Source organism: Zootoca vivipara, chromosome 11 (genome assembly GCF_963506605.1).
Source record: "Zootoca vivipara chromosome 11, rZooViv1.1, whole genome shotgun sequence".
Classification (NCBI taxonomy): Eukaryota; Metazoa; Chordata; class Lepidosauria; order Squamata; family Lacertidae; genus Zootoca; species Zootoca vivipara.
In genome coordinates this window covers 2,663,383-2,677,392 of record NC_083286.1, presented here as the reverse complement: position 1 = coordinate 2,677,392, position 14,010 = coordinate 2,663,383, and the positions used below count along the sequence as shown (strand labels likewise).

General features: G+C 47.1%; 1 protein-coding gene across 2 annotated transcripts in view; it reads right to left on the bottom strand.

The window, feature by feature from the left end:
- GDA (guanine deaminase) overlaps positions 1–14,010 on the bottom strand; it is a 62,780-nt gene that overhangs the window by 35,048 nt on the left and 13,722 nt on the right. For both annotated transcript variants that reach the window (XM_060280055.1, XM_035099885.2), the window contains exons 3-5: positions 4,985–5,156; positions 3,840–3,927; positions 3,421–3,526 (exon numbers count right to left, since the gene is read on the bottom strand). In XM_060280055.1, coding sequence (XP_060136038.1) covers positions 3,421–3,526; positions 3,840–3,927; positions 4,985–5,156 — 366 coding nt within the window. The remainder of the gene's footprint in view (positions 1–3,420; positions 3,527–3,839; positions 3,928–4,984; positions 5,157–14,010) is intronic.

Genomic DNA, 14,010 nt, shown 5'->3' with positions numbered 1-14,010 from the left:
AGCATCTCTATATAAAACAAAGTTCTGTGGTCCCCAATCACTATAATGGTGTATTTTAAAATGGTTACAACTCCCTTTCCCTTCAGCCAAAGTGGATGAATTTTACAGAAACATTGAGTCCCTCCAGAGTGGATTACACATCAACCCAATTCGCCTCATTATTCAGCCCCCACATGCAGGGTACACCCCATTATGTGTACAAAAGAAATATATTTTCATATGGATCGTTTGACAATATGATCACACAGTAAATCATCACTTTTTCAGTGGGGTTAATAGGACTGTACAAATGTACAGCAGCTAAGGATTTTTATCTCAAATCTACACAAGCTGTTGGTAATTAACAGCAGACAAGTGGTCATTACTATGCTTCCTGTGACAACTAAATAGATAACATGTGAAATGAAGTGAAAACATGATTATATACTACAATGGCAGTATTTTTCTTTTAAAAAGTAAAAACTTAATTTTGGCTGTGTATCACAAACCTGAATGAATTCTATTTTTATTGCCTTATTTTTAGATGGCAAAATTGATGTTTCATTTACAATAGTTATGTCCACACAAAAATTAAGCTCTAATTTAAGATCTGTTTTTCATTCATTTCCTGATACTGTCTACCTCCCCTGCATCTCCTTTAAATAAGTTTTATTTTCTTTTAAAGTATGTAGATAAAATGAGAATTTCCTTGAAGGATTATGAAGATAGGTTAATTAACTAAATAAGCAACATTAGCTGCAATTTTTCTTTGATACTGTGGGTGATTCACACACAAGTACCGCACATGTTGTAGCAGCTGTAAGTCCTTGATGCAGGTAAGAAACCAGGTTCCTTATCAGCCACATGTCAGGATATAGTGGATGCCACTAAAAGTCATCCTAAATGTGTGCACTAGGAACAGGCTCCTGTGCATGGTAGTGCCTGCATAGACATGAAGAAATTTCAAGGAGCCATTGGTGTACATTGGTATCGGGTCTCTCAAACATACACATAAAACACTTCTGCACTTTATTGCTAGATTCAGCTAAGATGTTTAACAATGTGCATTTAAACTTTGGTTAGCCAACACTTTTAGAATAAAGCTAAACACGATAGAGAAGTTCTTTCTGTGACCCCTATCTGTCTGTGATTCCTGCATTGCAGAGGGTTGGACTAGATTGCCCTTGGGGTACCTTCCAACTCTACAATCCTATGATTCCTTTTTTCAGTTATCATAATAGTCTGCCCTTTTTCTTTTTTCTTTAATAGAACAGTTGGGCACAAGGGGCTGTGATAGGGGCAAGGAGGAATCACACCTTAGATTTCAGCAACAATCAAACAAAAGTATGAACAATAAGATAGATACTGCCATAGTTAGGCTGGAAACTCGCATGCTGAGCATAGAGAGCCAAATAGATAAAAGAATCCTCTGCTACTGGTTCCGAGTTCAACAGATGGCCAACAATAGGTTACCCAAAAAATGCCTGATTGAGCTCGTGAATGGATTACCCATCAAAAACTGGGTACATCATGCTGCACAACTGATGGGCAAATATGATTTCTCAATGACCAAGCTTAAATAACTTTCCCTACATGCTCAGAATTTTTTAAAAAAACGTACCATAAGGACAGTGGCTACTAAAAATGACTTAAATTCCATGTATTCATCCACATACGCTCCATTATATTTTAAACTTAGAGAGACCCATGAACATATGTCTTACTTCAATGAATTGACTTTTGTACAACTCCGGAAAGCTTTTACAGAGCTATGATTAAATACAATAAACTCTGCTTATAGAGATGGGAAACATAGAGGCATACCAGTAACTGATCGTGATTGTATTAGGGGATGCCCTAAACCTTACACATTATATCTTGCGCTGCCCCTTATATATTGAAGCAAGAGAACGGTTTTTGACACCTATAATGATAAGGTCCCCTGGCCAGAATCCTGCTGAAATGATTCTATATCTCCTTGCAGACATTGATAAGTATGTGACCTGGCGTGTAGCACTTTTGCAACTGTCGCCAGGAAAATTAGAAAAAATTATATAGCCAATATAGCTAGTAACTGTAAAGGAGTTGAATTTATTTGACCCTACCTACACCAAGCTGTATCTTTCTCACTAAACTTTGTACATAATTGTATATTGTATTATTTAATATTACTTTTTATATTAAATAATTTAATATTGATTTTAGCTTATAAATTTTATTGTCTAATGTTTCAATTTGTATTTTAAGGAGTTTCTATAGCTTTGTGCAGATTAGGTCATGTTTTGACAATGTAAATGTTTTAAGTTTTTGTATCAAACTAGCTTAAAAAGCAGAGACATCACCTTGCCGACAAAGGTCCATATAGTTAAAGCTATGGTTTTCCCAGTAGTGATGTATGGAAGTGAGAGCTGGACCATAAAGAAGGCTGATTGCTGAAGAATTGATGCTTTTGAATTATGGTGCTGGAGGAGACTCTTGAGAGTCCCATGGACTGCAAGAAGATCAAACCTATCCATTGTTAAGGAAAACAGCCCTGAGTGCTCACTGGAAGGACAGATCCTGAAGCTGAGGCTCCAATACTTTGGCCACCTCATGAGAAGATAAGACTCCCTGGAAAAGACCCTGATGTTGGGAAAGATTGAGGGCACAAGGAGAAGGGGACGACAGAGGATGAGATGGTTGGACAGTGTTCTCGAAGCTACGAACATGAGTTTGACCAAACTGCGGGAGGCAGTGGAAGACAGGAGTGCCTGGCGTGCTATGGTCCATGGGGTCATGAAGTCGGACATGACTATATGACTAAACAACAACAATCAAACTAGTATATATTTTATTTAATGACATTGTATACATTGCAGCAGCCTTTGGCTATAAGCAATAAACTTGACTGACTGACTGATATATAGTAAGCTGTTAGAAACATGGAAGACAGAAATAGACACCTTATGCTTAAAAAAATTACAAGTGCATTAAAAAATTATTCAAGAAGAAATGTGTCTCGGTTGGTTTACTTCAAGGGTAAGTATTCTTAAGAATGTAACATGGTTATAAGAAGAGTTTGGATTTCATATCCTGCTTTATTACTACCCGAAGGAGTCTCAAAGCGGCTAACATTCTCCTTTCCCTTCCTCCCCCACAACAGACACCCTGTGAGGTGGGTGGGGCTGAGAGACTTCTAGCCCAAGTTCACCCAGCAGCTGCATGTGGAGGAGCGGAGACGCGAACCCGGTCCCCCAGATTACGAGTCTACCACTCTTAACCACTACACCACACTGGCTCTATAAAATTAGCTGTAGCAGGATACTTGGATTCTGTGGTCATAGTACAGCTCAATATTTATGTTTTAATCAAGCCTTCTATTTAACTTTTAGATTCTATGTTTTCCCTATTTCATTACTTTTAGAAAAATATGCTAATTTGTACATGAAGAAAGCATTTTACCTTTCCGTCTCCTTGACTGATTCACTGGTGGTCTCCTTGTACTGTTCAAAACTCTCATTGATGTCCATGCACACTTTACCCACAAATGCCCTCTGGCCAAATTTATCTGTAAAGAATAAAAGGGAACAAAACTCAAAACAATTCTTTCAATTCACAGTTCTGGCAAGCCTTTCTTTTTAAAACATACTAATAAAGCTCTCTTTGTAAAGACAGGCTGTTAACTCTGATCTCCACAGCTAACATGCAACCTTCATTTTGCTGAAGAAAAATAAGATGTGGTATTTAGTCTCCATCGTGCTGTTTGTGAGAAATCACACCACCCATTGCAAGAGACACCATATACAATCAGTGACACTTCATCAGAACCAGCAACCTAATTCTGGTGTTATTTAAGTTGTGGAGGCCCATCATCATTTTACCTATAATATCAGCGAGAAGCAAAGATGCATCTGTGTGAATTGTTCCAAAGTAGCAGGCTGTAGTTGTGCCATTCTTCAGTGTTCGCCTCTGGAAAAAAGAACTCAGTTTCAATTATTTGCAGAAACAGTCATGCAATGAATGCTAGACAAAATTGTTTCAGCCACAAATTTCAGGAGTTACCATAGACTACACAGATTTTTGTAATGTGCAAAAAAGTGGCAAGAGGCAATAGAATAGAAAAAGAAAGAAATGAGTTTAATGGACAAAATGTTTCTGTTAGAGCATCTTCAACTCATTTTAAAATGATTCCGTTTCTAACTTGCATGGTACATTTATAACATGTCACCCGTGTTTCTAAATTTCTACTTTGTGCTTGTTTTCCTCCCCTTGCTTTTCTCCTCCCTACTATTCTAATTCTTTTAAATATCTATTTAGTACAAAAAAGTGCAAGGTGATGTGCAAATTCCATTTCCTCCATCATTTCTCTATCTTAGCGTCTTCTTTTTTATCAGTCTGCTATTCCCTTCTGTCTCCCCACTCCTTTTTTACTGCATTTAAAACAGTTTATCATAACATACAACATAATCTTGCCACTTACATCACAGAATTTCATTTAGGCTTCATACTGACCACCACAAACCGTTCCAACAATTCAGCCTCAGGTATTGCCTGTATAAGCATGCTTATTTCTGATAACATGTTCCACTGAAGATGGCAATATTCAAGCAACTTAACTAAGCCAAATTCTACCAGAGAAAGTGTACATATACATGCACATGTGTGTAGGCCTGTGCACACACACACACAACTGCACCTTGGGAGTCATTCACCCATCTGGGAAAGTGCTGCAGCTCACAGACACAGCTCATGCGTTGTGTGCAAATCTCCAGCATCTCCAGGTAAGACTAGGAAAGAGTTGTGTCTAAAACCCTGGAAAGCTGCTGGCTTACTAGTTATTCAAGTTGCTAATGTTTTGTTTATAAATTGTTTATAAGCAAATGTTTGTCACCTACTGTACTGCACATGGAACTCAAAAGAGGATTAGAGAATCTAACGGGCTGCATTTATTTCAGCATATCCACTTGAAATGCTCTTGTTTACAAAGGTACAAACTATCCTAACCCTCAAGACAGAATATACTTACCACCACTCTAGTGTACACCTCTTCCACAAAATCATTATCTTTGAATTTGGCCTCTGTTGGGTAGGTATATTCCTTCAACCACTGCAAAAGAGGCAGATCGATTCGTGTTCCTGCAAAAGAATACTGTGGCGCATGGATGTGTGCATCAACCAAACCTGGCATGAAGAATTCACTGAGGAGAAAATGCATGAAAAAATAAGAAGAAAAACAGGTTTTAAAATATTATTCCCATAAGTATCTTAAACCCGGGGTCTTAATAATATGCTTGTGGAACAATCCTCAGCTTAAGAATATAGTTTTTAAAAAAACACACCAGCACATAAATATCAAATGTCACTTTTGAACAAAGGAGTAATTTCCATTTCACAAGGAACAATACAGACAAGTGTGGGGCTCTCAATACATGGAAGGAGCACCCACTGGTTTGCCCTACCATTTATTCACCTCAAGCAGTGCCTAAAAGCGTCCAACCTGAACATGCACAGGCAATTGGGGACCCTGCATGGGCGTACCCAGGATCAAAACTGGGGGGGGCAAGGGGAGGGGCCAAGGCACGGAAGGGGAGGGGCCACAAAGTGGGCGGGAACGGAGAACTCGCGCTCCGCCGGGCTGTGCCCCTCCCTAGAAGCAGGGCTGGTGGGCGGAGGCGGAGCCCAGCCCAGCGGAGCGCGAGTTCAGCGTTCCCGCCCGCCGCGCCACGCTCTCTGGTTCCCCGTCGCGCTTGGCCTTGCCAGAGGGCGCGACGGGGAGCTGGAGGGAGGGCGCAGCGCGGCGGGCGGGAACGGCGAACTCGTGCTCCGCCGGGCTGTGCTCCGCCTCTGCCCACCAGCCCTGCTTCTAGAGTAGGGCAGCTGCCCTAACTTGCCCCGTGGTGGGTACGCCCTTGGGACCCTGCATCTCTCCCTTCTCTCTTCATCCACACATTGATAACCCCACAAATGCCATTCAAAGAGGACTAATATTTGTTTGTAACATTTGATAGCTCATTCTTCAGTTCCATTAGAATTTCATTTCAGTTACAACCCTTCAGTTCCATTAGGGGAAGATGGCAGAAGTTAACACTAAGCACTAAATGCTGACGACAGTTAAAAAGCACAGGAAAATATAAGGCCTTTGACCTAGTGTAAGAATCACATAACCCTTGTGTGGATTGTATCTGTGAGGGACAAGGGATACAGGGAAGTCCCTCCCATCTTAAGTTCCAGCCCATCCCCAAGCGCTGGAGAGAGTAGGGAGAGCTCTGCCTCTAGCGGAGAGTCAGGAAGTGGGGTCCGAGGCTCAGGCAAGGTTGCGGAGCCCATGCACCAGGTGGGACAGGAAGTGGGGGGCCCGGGGGAAAGGCCAATCCCCCCAACTCCCGAATTGCGACGCAAACGTAGGGGGAAGAGGTTGGGTCTCCCAAAGCTTCTGTGCTGGAAGAAAACGCGCCAATCGCCATTCGGAGGTTCTGACACCTCACCTTAAGGATGCATATTTACCGCTCTGAACACTGTAAATAATCAGCACTTAATAAAAGCATAAAAAGACCATGCTGGAGTCGTTACTCTAGAGTAGCCATATCAGGCCCCCTGACAGCAACCTCCGAATCTTTTTTTGGCTACTTTGGAGTGCCGCGATGAGCGCGCAAGAGGCTGAGCATTGGAGGCTGGAGGCTGAAGCAGCGAAGCAGGAGCTACGGAACCTTACAGCGCAGGCACAGCAGCAATTGCATGCCGCTCAGGAGGAAGCGCGCGGGGCGCAGGAGGAGCTGAACAAGCTAAGGGTGATGGTATTAGACCTGCAGAAGAAGTTGGAAGAGGAAAAAGCCGCTAGAGGTGGGGGGGCACCCCAGCCGCAGCTAGTCCAAGTGAGAAGGGGACAGAGCCTAGTCACCAAGTTTAGCGGCGACCCTAGGGAGTACCTAGGATTTGAGACAGAAATAAATTATGCGCTGGAAATGCATGCAGCAGAATTCCCAGATGACGCGCACAGAGTCTCCTTTATCATAGAGCATTTGACGGGGGCCGCCCGAGAATGGGTAAGACCGCTCATCGCGCAAAAAAATCCTTGCATGAAGAACGCAAAACTATTTCTAGAAGCTTTAAAAATAATGTACGCTAGTGACAGTGAAATGGTGGCCACTAAAGAGGAGCTTCATAACTTAACACAAGGAAAATCGACAGTTAGGGACTACTGGGCGAGATTCACCATGCTGGTGCACAAACTGGGGTGGGATCTGCAAAGTGAGCCAGTGAAATCAGCCTTCTACCTGGGTTTGCACGCAGACGTTAAGGATGAACTGGCGAGAGGTCCTAAACCGCGAACTATGGATGAGTTAAGCAAAGCGGCGCTAGCGGTGGGGGTGAGACAGGAATCCAGATGGAATGACAAACAAGCGACGCGCGCAGCAAAGCCTTGGTTCCCACGCTCCCAGGACAGACCACATCACCAACCCCCACCCCAGGGCCCGTCCCCAGACCCGCCCAGACCAAGCCCAGAGCCGGAACCGATGGAGATCGGTGGAGCGCGCGCGGGGGCTTTTCAAACCCCGGCGGCGCCAAGATGCAAGGAGGGAAGAGGCGGGAATTGCTTTCTCTGCAACTCCCCCCGGCATCGCGTCAGAGACTGCCCTCATCGCAGGGAGTGGCAAGGAAAGGCGGGAACGGTTGTACCTTCCCCCACTGAAGCAGCACCACAGCAGGGAAACGAGACAGCCTGGCTGCAGGAGACAAGGGGCAGCAGCCAGGCACAGTTAGCACAAACCGGCCCCAACCCACCCACCCGCACAGCGAGGAGCAGCGACAGCCCACCCCCCCCCCCAGAGCAGGGGTGGTTCTAGAAGTGACGCTAATGCTCCCAAATGGCTATCCCCTGACGGTACTCGCGTCAATTGACAGTGGTGCATCAGCCAACTTCTTCTCGAGAAACTTTGCAGAAGAGCACCAGATCCAACTTCTGCAGCTGGATTTCCCCCTGCACGTCTCCACCATTGACGGCAGGGAGTTGCTGGGGGGGGCATCACCCACCAGACCCCCCCCCATGAGAATGACGGTGGGACGACACTCAGAGACACTGGCATTCAACGTCACCACCATCTCCGACCCCCCCATCGTCTTAGGCATGAGCTGGCTGGCGCGCCATGACCCCTCCATCAGTTGGCACCAGAGATGCATCACGTTTGGATCGGACTTTTGTCTGGAGCATTGCATGCAACGCCAACCTGGGGAGGGGCCTCCCATCGCCACAGTGGCCACCATGCACGTCAAGGGGGGTGAGGCAATACCCAAACAGTACTGGGACCTACAGGAGGTCTTCAGCGAAGTGGAGTCCGACCACCTACCCCCACACAGGTCCTTTGACTGTCAAATCAACCTGGTGCCAGGGGCCACGCTACCCCCAGCCAAGCTGTACTCCATGTCAGATCAGGAACTGGAGGATCTGAGGGAGTTCATCGACAAGAACCTCAAGCGGGGGTTCATCAGAGAAAGCAAGGCAGCAGGGGGCAGCCCGGTCTTCTGGGTGGACAAGAAGGACACGCAACAGCGCCGTCTGGTGGTGGATTTTAGACGGCTCAATTCCATGACGGAACCGGTGGCTTTCCCAATGCCCAGAGTGGATGATCTGCTGACAGCGGCACGCAGGGGCAAGATTTTCACCAAGCTAGACCTGAGGGGGGCGTACAACTTGATCAGGATCCGGGAAGGCGATGAGTGGAAAACCACGATGTTCACGCCACTGGGCTCTTTTGAATATCTGGTCATGCCCTTCGGTTTGCAAGGGGGCTCAGCATGCTTCCAGGCCTTCATGCACCACGTCCTGGGGTCCCTCCTCTTCAAGAAATGCCTGGTCTTCCTGGATGACATCCTTATTTACTCCAATGACCCAGAGCAGCATGTGCAGGATGTCAGGGAGGTGTTGCAGCGCCTGAAAGAGAACCACCTGTATGTGAAGCTGGAGAAATGCAAGTTTCACACCAGGGAGGTGGACTTCCTAGGTTACAAACTGTCAGACGAGGGGCTAGCAATGGATAAGGACAAGGTGCAGGCCATCCTGGACTGGCACAGCCCCAGGACGCACAAAGATGCCCAACGCCTACTAGGCTTCGCCAACTTTTACAGGAAGTTCATCAAGAACTTCTCTCGCGTTACGGCTCCCATCACGGACTGCCTAAGAGGCAAGCAGAAGTTCAGGTGGACTCCAGAGGCGCAAGCAGCGTTCGAAAGCCTCAAGAGGGTGTTCGCTTCCGACCAGAACCTGTTCCACGTGGTGCAGGATGCGCCCCTACGCGTGGAAACCGATGCTTCAGACAGGGCTTTGGGAGCGATCCTGTTGCAACTGGATGCCAACAGAGAGTGGAGACCCTGTGCCTTCTTCTCCAGAAAGCTGACCCAGCCAGAACGCAATTACACGGTGTTTGATAAGGAGCTTCTCGCGATCCACGCTGCGTTCCAGCATTGGAGACACTTCCTTGTGGGCGCCAAGCATCCCATTCAGGTGTGCACGGACCACAAGAACCTGGAGTTCTGGAGAACGGCCAGGGTGCTCAACCAGCGGCAGATACGATGGGCAGAGTTCTTCTCGCACTTCAACTTCTCCATCCACTACATACCGGGGGAGCAGAACGTCAGGGCGGATGCCCTCTCCCGCAAGCCGGAATACATGGAGGAGGAGTTGCCACCAGCACCCCGGCACATTTTCCCCCAGTCCGCATGGGCCTGCGGAGCAGCAGTGGTAAGCGAGGCAGAGCTCACAGCACTGACGGCAGCAGATGAGTTCGCCACCCGCATCTTCAGAGAGCTGCGAGGGGGGAGGGAGCAGGCAAAAGACTTTGAGGAAAGGAGGGGTTTGCTTTTTTACAGGGGAGCCCTGTACCTGCCCACCAAACAGCTAAGAGGTAAGGTCCTCAAGCAGATGCACGACAACCCGACGGCGGGTCATTTCGGAAGGGACAAAACCACTCACCTAGTCATGAGACACTTCTGGTGGCCAGGAGTGCGGGAGGATGTCCGGGATTATGTAAGGGGCTGTGACACCTGCCAGCGAGCAAAGGTGGTCAGAGCGCCACCAGCAGGTTTGCTGGAGCCATTAGCCACACCGCACAGGCCGTGGGAAGTAGTGTCCATGGACTTCATCACAGACCTGCCGTCGTCCAGGGGCAAGACCGCAGTGTTGGTGGTGGTGGACCTCATGTCCAAAATGTGCCATTTTATACCGTGTGCCAGGGCGGTCTCGGCAGAAGAGACAGCCAAACTGTTTGTTGACCACGTATTCAGACTGCATGGATTGCCTTTAAGAGTTATTTCGGATCGTGGCCGCCAATTTGTTTCCAGGTTCTGGCGGCGGCTAATGAACCTCCTGCAGGTGGAGGTCAGCTTGTCTACGGCTCGGCACCCGCAGACCAATGGACAGGCGGAGCGAGTCAACGCCATTCTGCAGCAGTACCTGAGATGTTACGTCAGCCAGAGGCAAACGGACTGGGTGGATCGCCTGCCACTGGCAGAGTTTGCCTACAACAATGCGGTGCACGTCTCCACAGGGGTGTCGCCCTTTAAGGCCAACTACGGGCGCGACCTCAGATCTTTCCCGGAGAGGGAGGGGGAGGAGGAGGAAGAGGGCCCACAGGCAGAGGATTGGGCAGAGGACCTGGAGACGGTGCACCAGCAGCTCAGAGAACACTTGGAGAGGGCCAAGGAAGCGTACAAGAAGGGGGCAGATCACCACAGGCGACCGGGGGAGGTCATCAGGGTGGGGGACAAGGTTTGGTTGTCCTCGGAAGGTCTTCCCACCAGGGGGCGATGCAAGAAGTTAGCACCCAGGAGGCTGGGCCCCTTCACGGTCACGCAACAGGTCAACCCGGTAGCCTTCAGGCAAGCACTGCCTGAGGACATGAGAGTGCACCCAGTGTTTCATAGATCCCTGCTGTCGCCGTACAGAGAAAGCACCAGGTTGCGGGACAGTGATCAGCCTCCAGAGGGAGGGGGGGAGACGGGAGACGCCCGACGACTCAATGAGGCAACGGAGATTTTAGACTCACGGAGAGGGGTGAGAGGGCTGGAGTACCTTATGGCATGGGAGGATACTCCGCCGTCCCACAATGAGTGGATACCGGCCACGGAAGTACCTGAGGAATTTTTAGTGGAAGAGTTCCACGCCCTTTTCCCCCACAGACCCAAGCCCTGGCACATGGAAAGGGAGGAGGAGGGGGAGGGGCGGGAGGAAGGGAGAACAGGCAGCAGCTCTCCATGGAGATGGGAAGCGGAATTTGAGGATACGGAAGAAGAGGTGTGGGTTTCACCAAGGTCGACTACGTCAGAGGCAGGAGAAGACTGGCAGAACATTTTTACTCCCACCAGCTCTGACGCCACAGACTTTTTGGGATTCCAGTCTTCTCAGGGGGAGAGGGAAAGATCGCCAGATTGGGGGGGAAATTTTCACACCCACAGGCTCTAACACCACGGACTTCTTGGGGTTTCACTCGTCCCCAGCAAGCGGAGAGCCCTTAGGGAGGGGGGGAGAGGAGCCTGGGAGGGGGGTGGATGTGAGGGACAAGGGATACAGGGAAGTCCCTCCCATCTTAAGTTCCAGCCCATCCCCAAGCGCTGGAGAGAGTAGGGAGAGCTCTGCCTCTAGCGGAGAGTCAGGAAGTGGGGTCCGAGGCTCAGGCAAGGTTGCGGAGCCCATGCACCAGGTGGGACAGGAAGTGGGGGGCCCGGGGGGAAGGCCAATCCCCCCAACTCCCGAATTGCGACGCAAACGTAGGGGGAAGAGGTTGGGTCTCCCAAAGCTTCTGTGCTGGAAGAAAACGCGCCAATCGCCATTCGGAGGTTCTGACACCTCACCTTAAGGATGCATATTTACTGCTCTGAACACTGTAAATAATCAGCACTTAATAAAAGCATAAAAAGACCATGCTGGAGTCGTTACTCTAGAGTAGCCATATCAGGCCCCCTGACAGTATCCAATTTGAACATTGCATTAGATAAGTGTGATACAAGATTTGCTTCATGCTTATTGCTGCTATGAGTTATATAATACTGATTCATCTCTCTCATGCCTACTCCTGTTGCTATATTCCACAGTTCCTGTATTATTCTCAGCATTTCAGTCAGTCATCACATGTAATTTATGAACATCCTGGCAAATAGTCTGGTTGCATTAATTCTGAAGCAGCCCAATCATAAGCCAGGCCTCCATTATACTGAACCCTGTTAAATAAGTTACAGGTAGGTAGCCGTGTTGGTCTGAGTCGAAGCAAAATAAAAACATTCCTTCAGTAGCACCTTAAAGACCAACTAAGTTTTTATTTTGGTATGAGCTTTCGTGTGCATGCACACTTCGAAGCAAAATAAAAAAATTCCTTCAGTAGCACCTTAAAGACCAACCAAGTTTTTATTCTGGTATGAGCTTTCGTGTGCATGCACACTTCTTCAGATACATGCACACGAAAGCTCATACCAAAATAAAAACTTAGTTGGTCTTTAAGGTGCTACTGAAGGATTTTTTTTACTTTACTGTTAATAAGATTTGCTTTCCGTGATACTAGTAAATCTTGACAATCTTAACATTCAAAGCAAAATAAAAAAATTCCTTCAGTAGCACCTTAAAGACCAACTAAGTTTATATTTTGGTATGAGCTTTCGTGTGCATGCACACTTCTTCAGATACCAACATTCAAAGAAAGCAAACCTGAGCAGAGTGCAAACCATGCTTATATGGCATTCTAATTTTAATGAACTTTTGCCGAATTGTGTGTCAATGTGTTATTCACTCAGCTTGGTTTCAGGAGTGTGAACTGCACAAACGTTTCTTGCATAACTGAAACCTAGCCTCTTTCTATTGCACAAGAAGGTAAAACAAAGAGATATCATGCTGCTCTGCCAACTTCCCTCTACCCAAGACAACCCACACTTATTAACTCATCTAGAATCTGCAGTCAACCTGTTCTGGCAATGCTTTATAAATGCAAATAAATAAAGAATAAAAATAAAAATCTTGCCATTTTTGAAAAAAGCATTCTGTCTTCAGCACCAATTAACACCCCAAACCTAAATGCATTTACTTCAAAGTAAGGCTCACACCCTTCAGTAGCTACTCACAACAAGATTACCCATAGACTGACACTTTCTCTGGTAAATGCTTTGCACATTTTAATGTATCCTGTCGATGTGAGCAAAATTTGTCTACAATGCCTAATTACAAAGCTGCTTTGGATAGGACACTTTGGAACAGACAAGCAGCTGGGAAAGTGTAGAGGCAGGTGTTTAACGTGTCTTTGGAAGAATAGAGGAGAAAAATGGTTGGGAGTACAGTTGCATCCATTTCCTCCAATGGGTATTCCATGTCATCATTTTCAACATGTAACAACATTCTTATATAACATTCATACTCAGCATTATACCCATCCTGCAAGAGAAGAAGACTGGGCTGAACGTTAAGGCAAAATGTTGATATCTGAAGGTCAAACTGTATACAAAAAACAATATTTATCAATAACATGGAGCAGAAGTTAAGGTGGGAGCCATAATATATGGTTTCCTTGGTTTTTAAAGGTAAAGGGACCCCTGACCATTAGGTCCAGTCGTGACCGACTCTGGGGTTGCGCGCTCATCTCGCATTATTGGCCGAGGGAGCCGGCGTATAGCTTCCAGGTCATGTGGCCAGCATGACAAAGCCGCTTCTGGCAAACCAGAGCAGCACATGGAAACACCGTTTACCTTCCCGCTGTAGCGGTTCCTATTTATCTACTTGCATTTTGACGTGCTTTCAAACTGCTAGGTTGGCAGGAGCTGGGACCAAGCAACGGGAGCTCACCCCGTCGCAGGGATGCGAACCGCCCACCTTCTGATCAGCAAGCCCTAGGCTCAGTGGTTTAACCACAGTGCCACCTGGGTCCCTACTCCTTGGTTTTTAGAACATGAATAAATTTGTAATTGCTTTAATTTAAGCCAAAGGTCTCTTGAACAATTACTATCTAAACCCAACACCCTGTATTCTGCATTGGCAAACCAGGTGCTTCCCATTCTGGGAAGCCCACAGCCTGCTTCCTG